Source organism: Aplysia californica, unplaced genomic scaffold, assembly GCF_000002075.1.
Source record: "Aplysia californica isolate F4 #8 unplaced genomic scaffold, AplCal3.0 scaffold00120, whole genome shotgun sequence".
NCBI classification, from domain to species: domain Eukaryota; kingdom Metazoa; phylum Mollusca; class Gastropoda; order Aplysiida; family Aplysiidae; genus Aplysia; species Aplysia californica.
The window spans coordinates 1,306,741-1,328,322 of NW_004797390.1; the positions used below are offsets into that span (position 1 = coordinate 1,306,741).

The following is a 21,582-nucleotide window of genomic DNA, read 5'->3' on the forward strand; positions in this document are numbered from 1 at the left end:
TATATATATGTACCCTTATAATTATAATATTTCCTTTTTTTTTTTCAACCTTTCCAAATATAATACTACAGTAATATCATAATATGTTCATGTATATTATTTTCCATTCCCCTTTCATTTGTCCCCTCATCTGGTTTTGACACCATTGCTCCTTTCTCCCCCTTTGTGTTACAGCTTTTGATTTTCACTTGACGGGTCACGGGAGTTCCCCTAGGCCTTGTAGAGAAGAACCAGCTTCCTCTAGCTTCTCTTTTCCCAACAAGAACCCTCAGCAAAAGCTTAAAGATGCTGCCGAAGGAGCAGCGGGTAGTAGTGCAAATGATAAAGCCCGAAACGTTTCCGCTGCTGGAAGAACAGACCATGACTTAGAGGAGAACGCGAGCTTTGAAAGTATTAAGATGTCAACAAGTGACAATGGCAGTATTGACCAACTCACAGAGCTTGAGAACACCCAAAAAGGGGCGAATCAAAAAGTGAGCACCAAAGGCAAGGGAAGCAATAATGACGATGATGATGATGATGACAGCAGTCTGGATGAGTACAATCCCTTTTCGGAGAAGTTTGACGCTAAGGCTGCGACGCGCTCCGAGTCCAGCCCTAAGACAGAGAGTAAGGAGAAAGGTGAAAAGCTTTCTTCCACGTCTGGCTTGATGCTTGGTGGTAGAAGCCGTGGCGATGGCCACTTAGCAGCACCCAATAGTACTAACACCGGTGACTATGACAATATTGTCTATACTCTTAACCCCAACCACCCTTACTATAACAATAGGTGCAGTACACTGGGTAGGTCTAGTATGCTTAGTGGGAACAAGTCTTCTTTGAGGGGGAGCGCGGATAATCTTGTTAACGGTGACAAACAAGCTGGCCCCGTCCCCATCCCTCCGTCGCGGCCATCTCGCCAGTACAAGAGAGTGTCCCCCCTGATGTCTGAAAGTGTCCCTAGGTCCGGTTCTCAGTCCCCGCTGTCGTCTAGCAACTCGGCCATCTATCAACCCAGTGCCCGGCAGCCTAACGCTAGATACTTCACTGGGTCTACCCCAAATATTAGCTTATTATCTCTAGCCAAAGGCGAGGAGGACCCCAATATAGGTTACACTGGGTCAGCTTCATGGAATCGGCCAAACCAAAGGCCTGGAGAGTATCATTCTCTGAAGAGAGGTTCAGAACCTTGCATTGTAGCTCCCCCACCCCAGTTTGGTAGCCAGAGTAGTAGTGCTAGCTTTAGCCACCATCAGAGGCCCCTTCAAGTGTCAAGGTCCCAGCTGGGCGCTGCTCCACTCCAGCCTGATTCTATTGGCACTGGTGCCTCATCTACAGAGGCATCGCAAGTCCCGCGATCATCCAGTTATGGAGATATGATGACGACCCAGCCCGGCATGACGAAATCTCAGCAGTCTACCAGCCATATGGTTCCCAAACGCGACTACATGGCCTCTTTTAGTGCAGGGCAGGTTAGCGATCCTCCAGTGGACAAGAGCTTCCACCAAGATGCCTACAGCACTGCTTTTGCCTTAGCTTCTTTAGGAGCAGGGGAGACGTCTTCAGACTACATGACCCGTGTCCGAGCCATGTGGGATGACCGCCACTCCCAGGCTCCGCCCACTCAGTCGGACATTGCTCCAGAGACATACAATAAAAACGAAACTCCAGCTAGGCCTCAGTTTGATGCGAAAAGGAAACAAGGGGCAGCAGTGGGCAGAAAACCTATGTCCTCCTCCTCTTCCACAAGTCAGCAGTTCAAAGGCCCTCGACCCTTCCCTTTGGATACTGAATTTTATAACCAAATCCCCGGTAGCCAACAAAAGCCCAAGGAAGTGCATCAAGCATCAGCACATAATCACAAATCAGGTTAGATCAGCTCGTCTTTTGGATGTGGATGCCTGTCATGGTTTCTTGGCCTGGAATGGATTGCTGGCTAAAAATTGCTCTGCTTAAACACTTTTTTTTACCTTATTTTGGAGTATTAAAGATTTTGATTTTTTTTTTTCAACCTGTTTGTAATTCCAGTCTAATCTTGGGATGAGCTGTTCTTAACTGATTGTGACATAGAGGAAGTTTTCCCTTCATTTTTTTGTTCTTTTTATGTCGTACCCATAAACTTTATAGATTACCGTTCCCCTTACTTGTTATAATCTATTATCCAACTAAAGCATCTTGGACCACACTGATGAAACCCACTAACACTTTTAACAGACAAAGGATGTCCATGGACGAGATTGTCAGTGATACCCAAACTTTTTAGACAGCTTTATATATAGATAGCTTTGGGAACTGACCTTTTAACTTGTTTATATTCACACAGATATAGTCTTTTGAAAGTCTTGTTCCGATTTACATTTAGTTATGTTCATTCTCTTGCTTTTAATACAGGACTTGCTTTTATTTGATGGATCATTTACTGAGTTTCTGTAGCTACATTTTATAGTTTTTTGTTGTGATAATGAACTAATTTAACCACATTCTTTTATTTTTTTTCTTCTTCTTTTGAAGATATGGTTTGAGATGAATAGCACTTTCATTCTCCTGAGGTTACTTCTCATAAAATATTTGGTTTAGATTGACAAATACTCTACATGAAGAACAGAAAGTGTAAGTTCTGTTTGCCGGTTACTATGCTCCACCTTACTATACATATTTGTAATGCAGTCTGAGTCCGTAATGTTTTATTAAGACCTGATAGTTTGGGTATATGCGTGGCTTCTGCCTCAGCTTTGCTCAATGCCTTGCTGTGATGGCCATGCCGTGCATGAAACTTGATTACAATAATTTGTACCATGTCTCTATAGAATATTGAAGTAGTTCACCAGCATATAAGCTGACATATATTGTGATTATATCATGCATTAGTGTTCTGAAATAGTTCCCCATATGAAAGAAAGAAAAAAGACTTGATTATTATTCTATAATAGTTTCACTTCTTCCATAGTTTTCACTTTGCAAAAATGTATTCTTTTATTGCAACAATATATTAATATTCCTTTTTGTATCAAGCTTGACGGAAGTTGATATATCTATGACCGGTTTTATTATGATTTTGAACAGAGTTAATTTGGAGGAAAAGTTATTCCAAAGCTCAAGAGAGATAGTATGGAAAAATGCTTTTGTTTTGAACTTCTATAATAATATTTCATTCTTTCCATATTTGGAAGTAGATGTATTGTTTTCATTCATTTATTTAAAAAATGTTTTACTCACATACTTAGAATTACAGTGGATAGAGTGCCCAGGGAAGGTCAAAACTTCTATATGATCTAAATTGCTTTGATGGGGACGTAAAATGCTTAACTTCATTTTTTTTAAAAGAAAGTGAAAAAACTAAACATTTTTGTTTCAGTAATGTCGTGAGTATTTTGCATTGATACACGGGGAAAAACAATATCAAAGATATGGTCTGTTGACTTTGGATAATGAACATTTGTGCTTTAAAGAGTGTGAATCATCAAAATTGGATAGATGTACACAGAAATCAAACCGTTGTTTCCAAAACTTTTGGATTATTGTCTCAAAATAGACGCTGGGTGGTGCATTTTGAGTTTTCTGAATTTCAACTACAGCATGATTTTTCCTGAGAAATCCCCGATGCATTGTAAGCTTCCACATTTGTCTCTGTATGTTTTCATCACTTACATGGACGTTGTTTTGTTTGTAGAGCGAATGGCCTGCCCTTTTACTTTCACAGTTTCAGGACTTGATCCAATCTCTCTCATAGGTCAAATCTTTGGAAGTTATTTTGTTGGTGGATTCTGTGGCAATTATATTCCATGTCAGAGAAGATAAACATATCTTTTGTCTTTTGTTGGTGAAATCAGTGAAAGTTATATTTTATATCCCTTGTCTGTTAGAATTGACTTTGGGTATGTAAAAAAAAAGGTCCTTTTCTTTTCCCACAACAATTCTTGTTCTGTATCTTGGGTAATGACGGGAAATGGTGAGGGGTTATGTAAAGAATTTAATAGACAAATCCCTGTCAGGAAATATTTTGGGGTTTTTGTTGTTGGTTTTTTTTTGGGGGGGGAAGGGGGGGAGATTGCGAACGAACCTCTGCTGCGGACATGTGTATGATGAAGGGAATAACTTATGTGCTATATAGTTGTTTAAAATTTAATCGAATATTATTGGATCACACTTTGACATTTTTTAAAGCTTTCACTGGGAGTACTTCACCTTTGTCGTAGCTGGGTGGTTTGAGTCAGACGGTGCAACTGATAGATCTTACTTCTTTTCTTTGGCTTTGAGGCAGTGATCATGTGGAGTTGTCATCTTTATTTATTGTAAATCTCTGAAACTGATTTCTTTTCGTGATGGTGTCAGGTCTGTTTATTTACAAGGTGCACTTTTCAAAACTTGACAACTTTATCTTCAACTGGAAAGACACAAAGAGAAAAACATTATGTCACTATTTCAAAAGACTACAGCTGGTTATAATTCTGTTTTTAGCGCTTTGAAAGACTTAAAATTCTGTTCAGCAAAGTTCTGTAAATTGTTTGTTTTCTTTTTTGAGTGATGTGATAATTCAGAGTATCAGCTTGTTTGCTCGTCAGTCTGTCCCTCTGCTTTTTTTTATGTCCTTTTTCTACACTCGCTGTAGACCACCTGCTCTTCTTTCCTTCTCTTTTTTTATTTCACTCTTCTTATATATATATAAAGACTCTTTCACAAGTTGGCAAAGTAATCTTTGACAGTGTCTGGAAAGTTGCCTTTTTCCCCAAGATTAGACTTGTTTTTGTAGCCAACATTTCTTCCAAAGAAATTTGTACTTATCATGATAAATATGTGGTAATACTCTTGTTTGTGTAAGGTTATCTTGAACAGTTCAATCCCCCCCAAGAAAAAAAAAGAAGAGAAATAGCTCACAAGGTGATCAGACTAGAGATTTGATCCTGAAAGTCAGATTTATGTCCAAACGCAGCATTCTTGAATGTCTTGTGCGTGCGTCAGTTTGTGCATCGTCCGTATGTCCTCCTTCTCCCCAGAGCTGGACTTCACCAACGTTGGGTACTTGTACGAGGATGACCAGGAAGGGGCCGTGCCCAACCAGGCAGACCAGGGCCAGGGCAGTATGGAAGCCCTCAGTGTCCAGGTGAGGCTGTAAATAGCTATTCTTTGGCAAGGCTGTGAATAGCCATTCTTCGATTAGGTTGTGAATTGGTAGCTATTCTTTGGTTAGGCTGTGAATAGCTATTCTTCGCTTAGGTTGTGAATTGGTAGTTAGGCTCTGAATAGCTAGCTTTTCTTTGGTTAGGCTGTGAATAGCTATTCTTTGGTTAGGTTGTGAATAGCTATTCTTTGGTTAGGTTTGAATAGCTATTCTTTGGTTAGGTTGTGAATAGGTAACTATTCTTTGGTCAGGCTGGATTAATTGTTGTCAATTTTTCGAGAATATGAGGGATGGTTGGCGGAGGTTCTCTGTGGTTATCTCCTTTTTTAAAAATTACTTCTTTTCCATGTTGCCGTTGCCCTAATCTTGTTTTTTTATTTTTTATTTGTATAATGGGGCTGTTTATGTGCCAACTTGCCTTTGCAAGCAATAAACTAGGATTCGACTACTTGAGTATGTGTTTGTTAAAGTTTTTTTGTTGGCTGGTTTCTTTTAATACTCTCATTTTTGTTGATTAGAAATATGACGAAGCCAACCTTTTTCACATTCTTACTATATTTGTATTGATATTTACATGTTGTTTTTCCTATCGTTGGTACTGTCTAGTGAATATTTTACTGTTGTTTGCCTCTTAAACTAGTGGTGGTAGCTGGGATAATGGGCAGTAGTACTAACATAATGCCAATCTTGAGGACATCCTACATAAAAATGGTCCAGGGGGCCTGGAAAGGGGTCTTGTGAATGGTTGTAATTCGAAAAAGGAGTTTTCTATAAACATTCTGCCGAAATTGTCGGAAGAAGTCCACCCATTGCGTAGGAGAACAGTGGCCTCTTTAGACAGATGGCCGTCTTTACACAATAGCATTATAATTTTTTTTAATGTGCAATTGAGGAAATGAGAAATGGCCGTTTGTACAGGTGATTGTCTTATGTGATTGCCATATACAGATTGCAGTTCGAGCAGGAACGACTGTATTTTACCTTTTTGATTTAAACTGTTGCCGCCACTACCCATATATGATAAAGACAGTAGTTTATTTTAGATACTCTAGGCTGAAGTACAGAATGTTTTGTTGCTTCATGCCTCATAATGTCAACTTGGACAGGAAAAAGTGATCATGGGTGGTTGGCGGGTGCTGTGGTGTGGGTTTTTTTCTTCTTTCCTATCAAACATCTATTGTCTTTATCTTTTTTGTGTTTGTTACTCCCTTGTAATACCTCTAATCTTCGGCACTTATATTATCTTATTGTGTTGCAAGTGCCGTAAAACACTTACTAAAACTAAACTAAACTAAACAGTGATCTTAAAGGAAAGATTGCATTAAGATAATAGTACTGTTTTGTGTCTCAGTTTATTTTTGTGTGTTTTTCTGTCTGGTAGATTGTGGGTGATTGACGGGTGATCTGGTGTGGTTTGCTCCTTGTTTCCTGTCAACCATCTTTTTTTCTTTTCTATCGAGCATCTATCGTCCTTCTCTCCTTCTTTTTTGTGTTTGTTACTCTCTTGTAACACCTGTAATCTTTGGCAACAATATGATCTCATTGTGTTGCAAGTGCTGTAAAACTCTTACTAAAGCCAAAAAAGCCAAAAAGTAACCATCTATGGTCCTTATCTCTCCTTCTTTTCTTTGTATGTTACACCCTACTCTAGTAATACCTCTAATCTTTGGCACTGATATGACGTATTTGTGTTGCATGAAAAGAGTTTTACAGCATATTCAACACAAATGGCTCGTATAAGTGCCAAAGATTAGAGGTGTGCCGTAAAACTCGTACTAAAACTTAACTAAACATCTTGTAGATTGCACCTGCCAACTCTGCTGCGAGTTACCAGCCAAGTCCTGGGATGTCCCCAACCAACACCTCTTCCACTGGTAGTTTACCTGTGCCTTCTGACAGGTGCGTACTTGTGTTTTCTGGGGGGTTTTCTTTGTTCCTGCCAGTGTGAAGGGTATGCAAAGGTGCACAGGGGTAGGCATTTTCAGGACCCCATCTGGAATTCAAGATTTTTGGTGTATTTTTTCTCATTCCAAAATGAAAAAAAGGTAAGTTTCATCATGCATTTTGCAGAGTTCTGCTTTTGATTTAGATACATTGCACACTGTTTCAGCTAAGTTGAAGCTGAGGATGTTTTTGCAGTGGTGTGTCCGTCCCTCAATGATGTAATCTTTAAAGGCACAAAACTGCTAGTGGATGTTACTGTGTTGATATTGCCACAGTTGTTGCACTTTGCTTTTCGTCTGTGTCAACTCAAGATTTGGCATTGTCTTACTTATTTCTTTTCATGATGTTGAGCCATTTGTGGTTGGAGGATGTCACGGTAGCTCCTACATTTTTCATCATACATTCTTTAACTTATTAAGCGATTTTCTTGTTGTTTTGTTTGGTTGTTCGTTGTTTGTTTTGTTGGGGGTTTTTTAAATTTTTTTTTTTTTAGGGGGGGAGGGGTGTTCAAGCACTAAATCATTATCATTATTTCTCAGTGTTCCTTCTGTAATTGTGAACAAATGAGAGAAAACTTGACTGTGTCCTTTCATAGACAAGCAGTCAGTACTTTCCCTCCCCCCAGTGGGTTGGCGATAATTGATACATACCCACTATTCTTGCACCAGTAGGAGATGCACTTGCTCGCAGTGTAGAACAGCACCCGTAGACATTTATGCTCATATGCACGTCGACTGTTCAGTGTAAAACTCCCGTCACAAGTCACTTTTTAAAATGGCGTAGGGCAGAGTCTTACACTTAGCAGTTGACGTGTATACTTTATTTTACTCTCTTTTGTTTTGGGTTTTTTCTGTCTTACTAGTGGCCCAGGTACTTCATCTTTGAAATTACTAATTGGCATCTAGGTATGGTGTGGTGCGAGTTCAACTTAAATTTTTTTTAATGATGTGGTGGGGATTCAACTTCCATTTTACAAAATAACCTCATTAAAAAGGTAGGATTAGCCAACCAGTTTGTTTTTCTATCCATCAGTGATAAGACTTGAGATGACTTCCCAAATTTACCATCGAGAATGCTATTTAAAGTGACCTTCAAAACTAGCTAAATTGATACTGGGCTGCCGGTATATATTTGCATCTACTAGGACATTTTACCCATACTAAAGCGAAAAATAAAGATGACAAAAATATCCCCCCAAATATTCATTGCAATCTTAAGTTTGTTTTGGTGTTGTTGTGGCTTTGTGCAGCCCGGAGACATCGAGCCCCCTGCTGAGACGCATCACACGAAAGCCAGCACCGCCCCCTCCCCCTGAACGCCCCTTCACCGTCATGGTAACGGCAGCCACCGCGGGTACCGCTGGGAGGCCCGCCACAGGCAGCGACAGTGGTGCTGGAGGTGTCAGTGTCACACCGGCCATCAACATCAACTACAGCAACAACGGTAGTGGTGGTGGTGGCGCTGGGAACGGCCTGTCGCAGCAGCAACAACAGCAGCAGCAGCAGCAGGCGGTGCGAACCGCGCCTCTGGCCTCCCCTGAATCCCCCTCAGAGTACCAGTCCCAGTCCTCCTCGGTCCCGTTTGTACAAGACAGAGACAGACTAAAGTCCTGGTACGGGCAGGCGCCGTCCTCCGTTTCTTCCTCCCTCTCCTCCTCCTCGGCCAGTAACCGACCTTCAGTCCCTCCACCTGAGAGACCGGGTCAAGCACCGCCGGAACGGCCAAAACTCCCACCAGCCTTGAACCCTCCGGCGGGAAGAGGTCACCAGAGGTCGGCGTCCACTGGGGCGATGGTCAACCCGCAGGTGGCGGTGTTGCCCGGTAACAACAACAACAACAGCAACAGCAGCTGCGGTGTGCCCAATGCAGGTAGTTTGTCTTCCTATAGTATTGCTGAGAGCGGTGGTGCAAACAACTCCACACCCAGTGTAATAAGCCAGGGTGCAGGATTTAACTCGGAGAGCTCAGATGGTAGCACTCGGCCTTTAGTTGCCCCCGGGGTTTCCCACACACTGGGCAGGCATAGCAGTATGAGACCAAGGCCCACCCCACCTCCCCCTCCTCCTCCTATTGCAAAGGAGTCGGAGGATACCAAATTGTGATATAAGAAACTTTGGTTTCTGTTTCTCTCCTCCTCAACCTGAGTTGATTTGGCTTTTGTAAGTTGAAAAGTTTTACAAGTGCAAGTCTCTTGAAAATTGTGATGCTTCTGCTGACAGTTCTTGATAATTTTGATGTACAGTTTCTGATTGGGATGTTTTGACTTCATTTTTACCTGCTCGACTTACATTTTTACTGGCTTCGTGTTCTCTACTTTTCAAAGCTGAGGATTTTCTTCATAATCACTTCAGGTAACGTTTTGTGATGGCTGTTTGGTGTAATATTTTGTTGCAAGTTTTACTTTGTGTGAAGTGAGGTAGACGTGGTGCATGCACAGAGATGTGATATGTTCATCCGCTGAGGACTTTCTGTTCTTCCAAGTGGTTGTGAGAGTTTGATTTGGAAAAGCTAATTACAAAGTATTGTAGTCATTTTTTTGGAGGGTTTTTTATCTATAGAGTTCTTCTGAGTCATTGGTTGAAATGTAATAAAGTAGAAAAGGGAATTTTCTGGTGCTGGAAAATTTATTCCCATTCCTGTAGAAATTCTTGTCAGTTATTGAGCTTATCCACGTATACTTTCAAACATATAAATTTGCGCTGAAGGAAAGGAGCCTTCTCTTTATTTTCCTTTCTTCTTGTTCTATTTCAAGCTTTGTAGATTTTTTTTCCAGTAATAAGCTTCCCTGTTGTATTGTTCTTCATTCTTCCCATTTTGGACTTATGTCATAAATCCTTTTAAACTGACGGTCTAGATAATAATATTAATGAACGGAAGTGATACAAGAATCACAACAGAATTTAGATAAGTGGATGCAATACCATGCCCTATCCAGTGTGAGCATGTAGTGGGTTTTTTTTGTCTGTTGTCTATTGGCTCATGGTATGAGGTCAGTGGAGACTGCAGTTTTTCTGTGTCTAGATTTCCATTCTGCTTCTTCGTTTCTCAGGTTTTCTCACTGTTTTGGTGATTGAGTTTCTTTTTGCTCCACAATATTATGAGGGTTAATTCTTTGTATTCCTTGCATCATATGGCTAAATTTCCTTTCTAGGTTTTGTCATTTGATATTCCTCCTGCCCTCTCAAGAAAGTTTTTGCTGAAACTTTCCGCGGGAGTTGTTTTCTTTCTCTCTGTGAAAACTGAAAATTCGATTCTTATAGCTGGTCTTTGCATTGGGTAAGTTTTGATGTGTACAATGACCAGTAACACACTTGCCTTTTGTTGGATTGATGTCGCTCAATTTGTTTTCATAGCTAGTCCTTCAAACCCAGGGTGATGTGAAAATGCAGTCTCATTTCCTAGTCTTTACATCTATTTGTACGTCTTCATGCTATGAGAAAGTCTGTTGTCTTTGTGAGAGCAATAGCTCTTCTTCTTCGAAAGTTAAAGAGTCCTAACTTATGTCGAAAGATAATAGGAAGCTTGTTAACAGAAGGATAAAGTCAGTTATGAGGCCAGAGTGCTGCCGTCTGGTGAAAGCTAAGCTACTTTTGTTCAACATATTCTGATACTGTAATGCATGAAGATTTCGTTTCAATTATTATCAATTTTGAGTTCTTTCAGACATTTATTTATTGCTTCGTACAATAATTCATTTATATTTGTATTAATGTCACACCTGTCTTGGTCATGAAATACACTGTCTAAATGATGTTGTTACAAGTGTATAAAAATCTACACATTTTTATGCATGATTTTATTATTGTTTCTTTTTTGTTGACCTACAAAATTTGACTTACCGGAAAGGTTGGAATGCTTTTTTTAATTAATTCCTTGTATTTATAGGATAAATTAATCCCCACCCCCCGTGGAAGGTGGTATCTAATCTAAAATCATTACACCTCACACATGTTGCTTAGATGTGCCTCAGAACTCTCCACCTAAAGTTTAGACTTTGTTCAATGTACGAAAGCCTGTGAAGCAAAGCACTATTGCTATCAGTTTAATCATTTCTGAATCACAAATCTATTAAAATCAGTATTCACACTGAGAGTGATAGTGTAGAATGTTTCTTTATCTGAATATGTATGTAATGTGTATGACCTTTAGATTAAACTTAATTGTTTCATGAATAATGCAGTTCCATGTTTTAAGTTGAAATTTTTTGTGTAATAATTCTGTTTTATTATTTGTCTCTCATTCACTCTTAGAAAAGTGAAGATATGTAGAAAAAAAAATCACAAAGTAAGTACTTGGAGATTTCTGTGACTTTCCTGAACCTCTTTGCTTCCATTAGTGTAACAGTGTATATTTACTACAGCTGCTGCTTTGATGTGTGCGTTTTGTTTTTTTTCCCTGCTCCTGTCCGTAGAGATTCTCAATCTACTACCGCACACCTTTGAGTGCAGCAGCAGTTGGTCTTTCATTCCCCCCCCCCCCCCCCAACCCCGACCCCCATCCCGTGTGCTTTTCTGCAACATGCTGAGGTTATATTTACGGACTTATGTTTACAGTTGTTGTTTTTTTCCTCTCTTAAGATGCTGATTGTGTACTTTTTGAAGGACTATTATTATTATCATTATTATTATTATTATTATTATTATTATTACTACTACTTACTTGTGCTTTGTGTGGCTGTTTTGGGAAGATATCAACAGTATTTCAATATTCTAATATTTCTTATTGTCTTCAGAATTTACACAATCTTTTTTTTTTTTCGTCTTCCTTTTTATTACCTTTGGGGGTTTTTTACTTCATTTTTCATGGCATACCAGTATTCTAGTTGAAATTGTTATTTGCTATGGGTGGGGAATTGGGAACTCAGTTTCTTGATAGATAGATCTGACCTATTTTGACCGGCCTCTGTGGTGTAGTGGATAGGTGTCTCATGCAGAATAAGTAAGTTTGATTCCCATGAGAGGGGAAAAAAAGGGTGGGGGGTATTGAGGATTTCTGCCTACTTTCTGGGGCATTGTATCCCTCTCAGATTAGCTGTGCCCTGACATTCAGGGTCAAAACAGTCTAAATAGTTTAAATTGTGTTAAGGAAATCTTAAGACATTTACAACTTACAAAGGACCTTTTTTGTATGTATCTCTTAAAGGCACATACTTATTTACCTGTTGGAAAGCTTTTTCAAAGCTAGATGATGAAAAATGGAACCCCTCTTTTTCCTTGGCGTGTTTTGAGTCCCTTCTGTTTGAGAACACCTGCACTTTGGTGTAATTCAAGGTGTCCTTCCCCCCATTGCATTTTTTTCGCACGTTTTTCCATGAAACATTGTGTACAAGAGCACGGATGTGTTCACTGCACACTTTTTCTCCACATTTCAAACTTTTTAGACTATTTTGGTTTGATCATGTCATGTTAAGGCTCATAGTTCCATGAGAAGGTATTCATTCTGACATGGACTTGTTGTTTAATGCGGGTTGAATAAGTTTGATCTGTAAATGAAAGATAACAATTTGCATAGGAGGACTATCACCTTGAGGCCATTGAAATGTAAAAAGTTTTTAAGGAGTGACTGCTTTTGGCACGCAATTATTTTTATGTTTATTTTTTTAAAGAGGAGCTTGTAAGAGGCTATGCAGATGCCAGGTTTTGTCTAATTAATGTCTTCATCTAGGAAATCTGTGTGTTTTCTTCTGTTTTGAATGTTGTCATCAAGCATGAAATTAATGTCTTGTATGTCAAAGCATGTCTCAATATTGTACTAACCCAGGAGTATGCCAGCTTTGGTTCTTTTTTGTGTACATGTACAGTTTTCCGACGGTGGTAAACCTAACTCGCTTGAATGCCACTGGCTGTTGCAGTAGTTCACATTACCATCTCCTGTCAGTTTGTCTGCTGTTGTGGTTAACACTGTGTCGAGGCCAATGAGCATGGGGGCCTCACTAGAAAAGTGTGCATTGTGTCAGTATGTATTTACATAGTGCTGGCAGAACTGCCTGCTGCGCCGTAGGAATATTTTTCATGGGGACTTGTGGATATGTCTTGTTTAATAACAAATCTCTCATCACAACTCCCTATTAGCGTGCAGCACACAGAGCTTTACTCAGATATGGCTCAGCAGGCATGCATTACTGTTGTATACTACTATATGGCACAAATATCTCTCTGTGAAAAAGGCATGCTCCAGTATGTTACATTTTTTAAAGAATTTCAACGCTTTAAGCATTTTCTCTTCAAAGAATAACTCTTTACTTTTCTTAGTGCAACTGTTGGCTGCAGGGAGTCACACAAGCAGTGTTTTATTGACTGAAAAGAACTTTTGGTCAATATGGTGATATGGGCAGAGTTGGTACAGAACCGAAACTTTTTTTCCCTCAAACGCTGCTACCTCTGCAGAATGTTTAGAGTGGTGTGCTAAGTATTAACCAGGTTTCCATGACTCGAAAGACTGGGGAATCGAATTTTGCTGGTGATATAATGACAGATTGTTATATGAAATTTATGTATGTACAGTGGGTGTGGTCTTTTATCAGTCTTAAGTAGAACTTGTAGCATCTGGCATAATATTCCATTGACCTTCAGAGGCCACTGCTGTTTTCAGTCATTGTGAATATGGAATGAGCATAATATAGCAGTGGAGAAGATGCACAAATGGTTTCCTTTTTAGGCGGTCGTACTGGTTAGTAAGCCGCACAAAGACCCAATATTGGTTATGTACGGCTTTAATAAGGTCAAAGGAATGATGACACTGACAGAGAACTAGAAAATAAGAGAAAAAAAACCAAACTATTGGTTTAAGTTCTCCACCCTATGACCTACTAGAAGTTGATCTGTGTTGTGATGAGAGCTTGTGTTAGAATTATTCTGTGTAGACTTTGTACTGTGGTGAAGTTGTTTTGTTAATGGATTCAGGGAACATCCAGTGAATGTGGATTTGAACCACAGTGGGGTAGGAGTTATTTTCTTCCTTTCTGTTTAATATTTCATCTTTCACTTCAGCCCGTTGTTTTGAATGGGGTGAATTGTTTCACATTTAAAATGACATATTTCTTCTTTTAAAAGTGTTACACATTCTTCTTTTCTTTTTTGAGGGGGCAGGATGGTTTAGGTTATGTTAAAATATATTTTTAAACAAAAGTATGTTTAAAATCAGAGATTTAGCATAATGCAGTCTTCTAGCCTCCAGTCTAAGGTATCAGATGGCAGTTGCAATGTTTTCTTTTTGTTGTACTGTATTAGTGTTGTGGAATGTCTTTATTTTACCTGTTGTGCCTGCAGTGGCCATATGCTTATTTGAAGATATCCTTGCGGTTTCTCTCTCCATGTATCTCTCTCTCTCTCTCTCTCACTCTCTCTCTCTCTCTCTCTCTCTCTTTCTCTCTCTCTCTCTCTCTCTCTCTCTCTCTCTCTCTCTCTCTCTCTCTGTCTCTCTCTCTCTCTCTGTCTCCCTCCCCCTCTCACCCGGTTTCTCGGTCTCTGTCAGTCTGTCTCTATCTTTCTCTCTCACTTTCTTTCTGTCTCTTTCTCTGACTGTTTCTGTTTATCAGTCTCTCACTGTCTATCCATCTCTCTCTCTCTCTCTCTCTCTTCTCTCTCTCTCTCCCCCCGTCCTTCTTCCTCTCCCTCTCACTCTTCCTCTTTCCTTCCCTCCCTCCCTCTCTCCACTGCTTCTGCAGGTTCTTCCCCATTGTGGCCTTCACCCCATCCCTCTTTCTTATGTTGTGTTGGTTTTGTTGTTTTGTAGTGCTATGTTAGCAGATTTAAATTGTATCATCCCCCCCCCCCCCCCCCCCCTCTCCTATGGGTTGTTGGAGGGCGCCACTGGCAGGACCAATATCTTTACCTTCCCTCTGTTGTTTCTGTCTATCGTACTTTTCCCCCCAGCATTAAAATATGACCATTATTGTGTCAATGTGCTTCTCTTTGCTCAAACAAACAAAACTTCCCTCTATCCCTGTTGTTGCGACTCGTGTTGTTTACTTTTGAAAGATTCTTTTTCGTATTCTCATTCCCTAGAAGCAATACAAAAAAGTAATTATTGGTGAGTCACTCCAGATGATCACATACTCCCAATTTTTTTAACGCATTTATGGGATTTTTTTTGGGGGGGATAAACTTTTTTCAAAAAGTATTATTAGTCGTTTCTTTTTGTGAGCTCATGTTTTTGTCTTGTGTGTGTGTTAGCGGTACATTGCCCTTTCCTTGATGATACTACACCGCCTTGCAGAAAAGTTAATACAAAGCAGAATTTCTAGTATGTCTTATCACGCTTTCTTTTTTAACTTTCGAAGCATGAATGGTACGGAAGGATGACTTTTTAAATTTGTATTTGTTTTTTTCTTTTATTCATTTTTTGTCTTCTCTAAAAAAAATCTTGAGTGTAGGAAGGTAATAACATTTTTTTTAACATCTTCTGTAAGCAGCCTGGAATTTCAACTCTTACAAACTATAAAAACAAATGTAAAGTTAACATTAATTGAGAGGACTTTTGGTCAAGCTTAAAGACAAAGAGATTTTGCTCCTTTTCTGCATTCTTTTTCTGAAGCTGTGTAGCTAGACAGATGGTTGGTATAGGTATCCAGTCCATGCCTGGACTGTCTGAAATGACTTTTAAAATTTAATTTTTTTTATTTATTAACATTTGCTTTAGATCTAATTGGTGGGGGTTTTTTGGTTGAAGAAAAGTTTTTAGGTAGGTCTTACTTCTTTTTTTTTCCCTCTGTTGGTTCTGTCTGTCTTATTTTTCCTAGCACATATTTTGTCAATGTGCTTCTCTCTATTCAAACAAACAAACAAATCAACGATCTTACTTGCCATTGTCTCCTGTCATTGCCTGTCCCCATCTGCTCCTTCTACCACCACGATACCCTAGACCCGTTAGTGGTAGACCGCTCAAGCACTGATGTATTTGCATATTGTGCGTACCATTTTATTATCGTTTGCTATTGTGTCCTATTGACCATCACCAGTCTGAATGTAAGTGTACTGATCACTTATTGAAATAACCCTTTTGTTTCTTTTGTCTTCCTCCTGTGTAGAGATAGACTTGGACAATCTGCAAGCCACTGAGTTGTGACCAAATGGTAAAAATCAAACAACCAGCTGTGGTGGACAAAGGGGTTTTTGTTTTCTTCATTTTTTTTAAACAATAAATTTTTGACACCCATGATTTTGATTTCTTTGTGGGTTCAGGAACAAGATGTCACTCACCAAATAATTGCCTATTTTTGTTTGTTTGTTTGTTTTTCCTTTTTTAACACTTCCGTTTATTGTTTTTATGGTTTGTGTCTGATTGAAATGTGCATGGCATGGTTTATTAGTAAGTATTTATGAGTAAGAGCGTTGAACTGAGCTGAAATTTAAGCAGAGTTAGAGGTGGTCTCTTTTTTTTAAAATTGTTACCGAGGATGGAATAAAATCATCTTGTTGTACAGACTGCTCATTTTCTGATGTGATTTTAAAAATAATTACATCAGTCTCTATTTGCGTTGGCGTTGTTGATATGAACAGACTGTACTTTGCATGAGGATGTAACTCTCCACTTGAAGCAATAACTGCCTTGTGATTATACTACTGACAAAAGTTCACTGTGTTTTACAGTAGTAAATTGAAGTTGACATCGTTAATTAAACACAATCTAAAAGCTGATGCCAATTTGAACATAAGGTTAATGGATATGTTTTCAAGATAGTCATAAGAAACTGCCCAAACAAATGCTTTTAGATGACAGTAGCTAGTTGCCGGCTTTTGCAACTGAGCTTTTAATTTGATGGGAAACCAGGAATAGATATACATAGTTACAGGCAGAATTATGAGGTTCTGCTTTCTGTTTTAAAGATGAAAAAGTTAGTGTTTTTACTTGCTTCAGTGTGCGCATAACCTCTTCCCATACACAACACTTATGCAGTTGACAACACTTATGCAGTTGTGAGGGCCGTAAAACCTCTACTAACACTAAAACAAAACATACACGACAACAGTTTACCCAGTAGTTAATGAGATACATTATGTCTACCTGACTTCACGAACCCCTGCAACAGACATTGGTTGTCCCTGATATACTGAAACAAAGTTTTCAAGCCTGTAGTATGCTAAACTATACGGCTCAAGGTGGCACAAGATTTATTTATTGTCTTCCGTCATGATACGTGCTACGTGCTGGATCAAATCTGATGGAGGTTCACTCAACTGTCTCAGCGTATGCACAGTTGCCTACTCTGAAAACTAGTCGGAACAATGTAAACAACGAAAGATACATTGAACATAAAGACAAATGTAAGATAGAACTTGAAGTGTGTACCTGAAAAATCCTACTTTTGTTTCTCTCTGGACTAACTTTTAGTATGTTGGTATTTTTCTAAATCGGGAATAATTTTCTGTAATACTGTTACATGTCGAAGAACTATAACTCTTAGGCCTTAATACATTCTTTGTGTCTATTCTCTTATAGTATACACAAAGTAATTTTTCTCTTTATTTTTTCGCTAAATTGCTACGTAGTTTCTCAATTTGTTTTGTCTTAATGGTGAGAGTTTCCACATTGTAATGATGCACGTATTATGCTTTTCTAAAAATGTCATTACTAGATAATACAATTTATTTTAACATTGACCTGACTCTGTAGTTCAAAAAGTCACTCTCATCCTTTTTGTTTTGGTGGGTTTTTGTGTTTGTTTTTTGTTACTGACTTTACTGAAGGGGTCTGTGGAATATTGATGGCAAAAGTTATGAATCATATTCATTATAAATGTCTGTCCCGTTTATAAAAGTCAAATTTCTTAGTTTTGTAAATGTGTTGAAGATCTCATTCATCAAACACAATTTCGATTCAGATGGACCCAAAGAAACACATTGGTTTGAGTGTTTTTCTAAATCCTTTCCTCTTAATGACAGTCCAGAGGAGCTCTGGCTGGATTTGCCTTATGCTCTTCTGTCATAGAATTTTTTATATTGGATGTTGACTCTGTCGTTCCCTTGTGGCAGAATATCGTTGACACCATGTGTATATAATATTAATATAATGCTTGACTTGGTGTGAAGATATGTCAATGAGTTGAGCGAAAGTGCTGAATCTCGGTTTTTCTTTGGTTATTTTTTTTTTTAACCTGGTCTGAAAATAAGTATCAATGGCTCATGCTCGATTTCTTATTGATGCTTTTAATCACGAGCTCTTGTGGTGCTGTCAAGTTGTCAGTTGTTTGATAAATGCCTCTCTAGCTTTTGTTGCATTTGTACTTTGGCTTTTGGCTTCTTTTAGACCTCCCATTGGCAGACACACACTTCTTGCCGCAACAAAAAGAAACTTGGTCTTCCCTTTCTGGAAGATCATACGTATAAATACTACATGTTGTATTTACCAGCGTAGGAATCGCTATAGGAATAAAGCATTTTTCGACACCTATTTAAAGACGTAAATGAATTGATGTTTACTTCAAGAAAAGCTTGTCCCAACACTTGGAGCTATGTAGTCTTGTACAGAATAAGATTATTATTTTTTCATAGTCTGTGGATATCCTTGGAGCATGTATGAGCAATTGATTTTACCTTCTCTTCAGCGGTTGCTTTTGATTGGTATATATCTATTTTATGTGCGTTTGTTTGGGGATGTGAACAGATTCTGGGTTGGTTTTTTTTTGGGGGGGGGTGTTCCTTTCTTTTTTTCTTTTTTTTTTAAGAACAAATGAGTGAGAGAAAGAGGACTGTGCGGAGGGATGCTAATTTTTTTCATCTGATATTTATCCAATCATCATCAACATGATGTTCTGCTGTGGATGTCTTTTTCAAACAAAAAGATTTCACTTCTATTTCGCGCTCATGAATAATTTGCTAAGGCTTACATGACTAAGAGAAGAACCCTTTTGTATGACTTGTATCATTTCTGATTAAATTATTTTGTTAGTTTTCTTGAAATCTGTACATAGCCATATTTTCGATTGGCCTCTTTGGGATGAGAAAGTGAGGGAGAGAGGGGATGTGTTGCATTTGTCTATCTGTGCTGCTGGTTGTTTGGGTTTTTTTTCCACTCTTTCTCTCCAACTTCGCCTCTTCCCAGCCTTTGAAAAGCATTGATTCATATTCAATCTACTTTGTACATCAATTATTATACATGTCTGAAATTTGTTTTAAGACATTTCATAGCCTCGTGTGCAATTGAATAGCCAACTTGTAATCAGCGCGCCTCAGCAATTTATACTTTGGGCAAACATTTTTGGCCTTTGTAAATGTCTTGATGTGACTTACACAATGATGCTTATAATAATGTTTTATTGTATTATAATTTGTGTCCATCATTCTACTTTTGTCGCTTGTAATGGTTTCTCTTATTTTTCTGTGATCAAATGTCCATGGTTGCTGATTTTGGGACAATCATGTCTGCTGTAGCTATATTTTAAGTTGCTTCTGTTACTTTTTGGGCTGCTGGCTTGTGGCCTTAGTAGTTATGAGCGGGATCCGGTTAGCAAGAGGAAACAAGAGATTGTATGTCTTCATGAATTGGTGGCCAGAATTTTTTGGGTAAAAAAAAAAAATAATGTTCCTGATTGGATTTCTGAAAATTGTCAAGTATTCTTATAGAGTAGAGGCAAGGGATGGATGGCTCCACTCTGGAAGTAACCAGCAGGGTAGGTTGGTTGGGGGGGATGGCTGTAGATTGACTACATTTAATTTTAGAAAGTGACACAAAATGAAACACGAAACATTGCTGTCTAAGGGAACTGCTAAGTGTTTGCTAAAAATCTGATTATAGAGATATTGAGAGAGAGAGAGGGAGAGAGTGTACGTGTGTGTGTGAGTGAAAGAGAGAGAGAGAGTGTGTAAAGGAAAGGCAAAACAAAAGAAGACACGACTCTTGGGCCCGCCCCATCGTGCTGCGTAGATGCCAGTCAGAACAGACTCCGGTGCACACAGGGAGACACTCACTCTCCTCCTGCCCGCCCAACCACCATTGGTGTTCTGAAGCTGTCTCTGTAAGACCTTAGCACTTCATCATTCTCTTGTTCTTACAACTTAGCTCTGGCTTTCTCTCTGAAGCTGTCTCTGGAAGACCTTAGCACCTCGTCATTCTTCTGTCCTCATAACTTGGCTCTGGCTTTCTCTCCGCACTGTTGGAGGGCTTGGCTACTATACATTGCCATTCGCAGCCATCCCCTGCTCCCCTCACCTTTCCCCATCCATACTTTTTTGGGTTTTGCTTTTCCCCAAAAGACCTGCGCCTGTAGTGTAGAATCGATAATGCATTGCGCTGCAAAAAAAACCCAAAAAAACTGGGAGTTTGATTCTTGTGTGGGGAAGTCTATTTCATACTTTCTACTGGGGTGTTGTATCCCACTTTGACCGGGTCAGCCCTGACAGGATGGGTCAAACTACGAAGTAGCCCGTCTCCTAAACCATCAGTCATTTTACTGGGGGTGTAAAAATCAGTATTTATTTTGAGTTGTAAGGTTTAGCCTGGCCTCATCGATGTTGATCTGTATTAATGAGAATGGGCAGTTTGTCTTGGGCCCAGGGTTTAAAAAGAAAATAATTAATTGAATTCTGACCATGCATTGCAGGTTATTCAATAATAGCCATTGCAAGTTTTAATTTTTGACTGGATTTTTAAAAAAAATTTAAAATAGGAAATTGAAGCTGTTTCAAATGTTCGCAGATCAGATTTTAAATAGGGTTTTGCAAGTTGCTCATGATGCCTTATTGTTATTATTATTATTATTATTATACAAAAAATTTCTTTCTTTTTTTAAAAATAACAGCTTTCTAAGTCAACAAATGTGAGTCATAAATAACTTTTTCCAGCGACATTTTTTTTGGGTGAGTTTGTAAATTTAAAGTACGGTACTGATATACTATCACTGTCAAATATCCCCCCGCCCCGCCCTCTACCTCCCCCCCCCCCCTGCCTTCAGAGCTGAATGAGGACCATAATAATGATGCATTTATTTTTCTTTTTTTTTTTTTTTTTCCAAATTCTGTTTTCTCTTATGCTTACATAGATTCGGGTCAAGATATTGTGACAGCATTGTGTCCATGTGAGGTGGATATTTTAAGTTTATGCATATTTCCCTTTGCATATAATATGCTTCTACATTTATTTTTTTTGTACATCACGTGTATTGTTTCTCAGTTGGATGTCTTTTAGCGCTTTACACTTCTGTAATAATTGAGTACTGAGCATGTAGAACATAATGAATAAACAATTAAGTGAAAAGAGCAAAGAAGGTATTTTTGTTGTGTTTTTTGGGGTTTATTTTTGTTTGTTCGGGGGGGGGGGGGAGGTCTGGTCTTTTTTTTTTCAGGTGGGGTTGTTTTTTGGGTGGTTGGTTTTATTGTTGTTTTGTTTTGGGGTTGTTTTTTTTTGTATGAAACTCAATCATCAAGTCATCAAGGTCATGGGTTTGAATCTCATCAGGGGCCCAACATATTTTGTTTGGGAAAGGCACTTTGATGAATTTTCTTCACTTCAAACATGTGATGTGGGAATGGGTACCCGGCTATAGGCAGTGAAAAATTTGTGTGTTTGTGCTCATATTTGAGTGCTTAATCGGCAGCTTACCC

General features: G+C 38.9%; 1 protein-coding gene across 1 annotated transcript in view; it reads left to right on the forward strand.

Moving 5' to 3' along the window:
- The window catches only part of LOC101845160 (rho GTPase-activating protein 17), an 84,121-nt gene extending 62,879 nt beyond the window's left edge, over positions 1–21,242 (forward strand). The window contains exons 16-21 of the mRNA XM_005096062.3: positions 175–1,848; positions 4,974–5,080; positions 6,900–6,997; positions 8,292–8,911; positions 9,366–9,393; positions 16,071–21,242. Coding sequence (XP_005096119.2) covers positions 175–1,848; positions 4,974–5,080; positions 6,900–6,997; positions 8,292–8,911; positions 9,366–9,393; positions 16,071–16,101 — 2,558 coding nt within the window. The 3' untranslated portion in view covers positions 16,102–21,242. The remainder of the gene's footprint in view (positions 1–174; positions 1,849–4,973; positions 5,081–6,899; positions 6,998–8,291; positions 8,912–9,365; positions 9,394–16,070) is intronic.
- Positions 21,243–21,582: the final 340 nt, after the last annotated feature.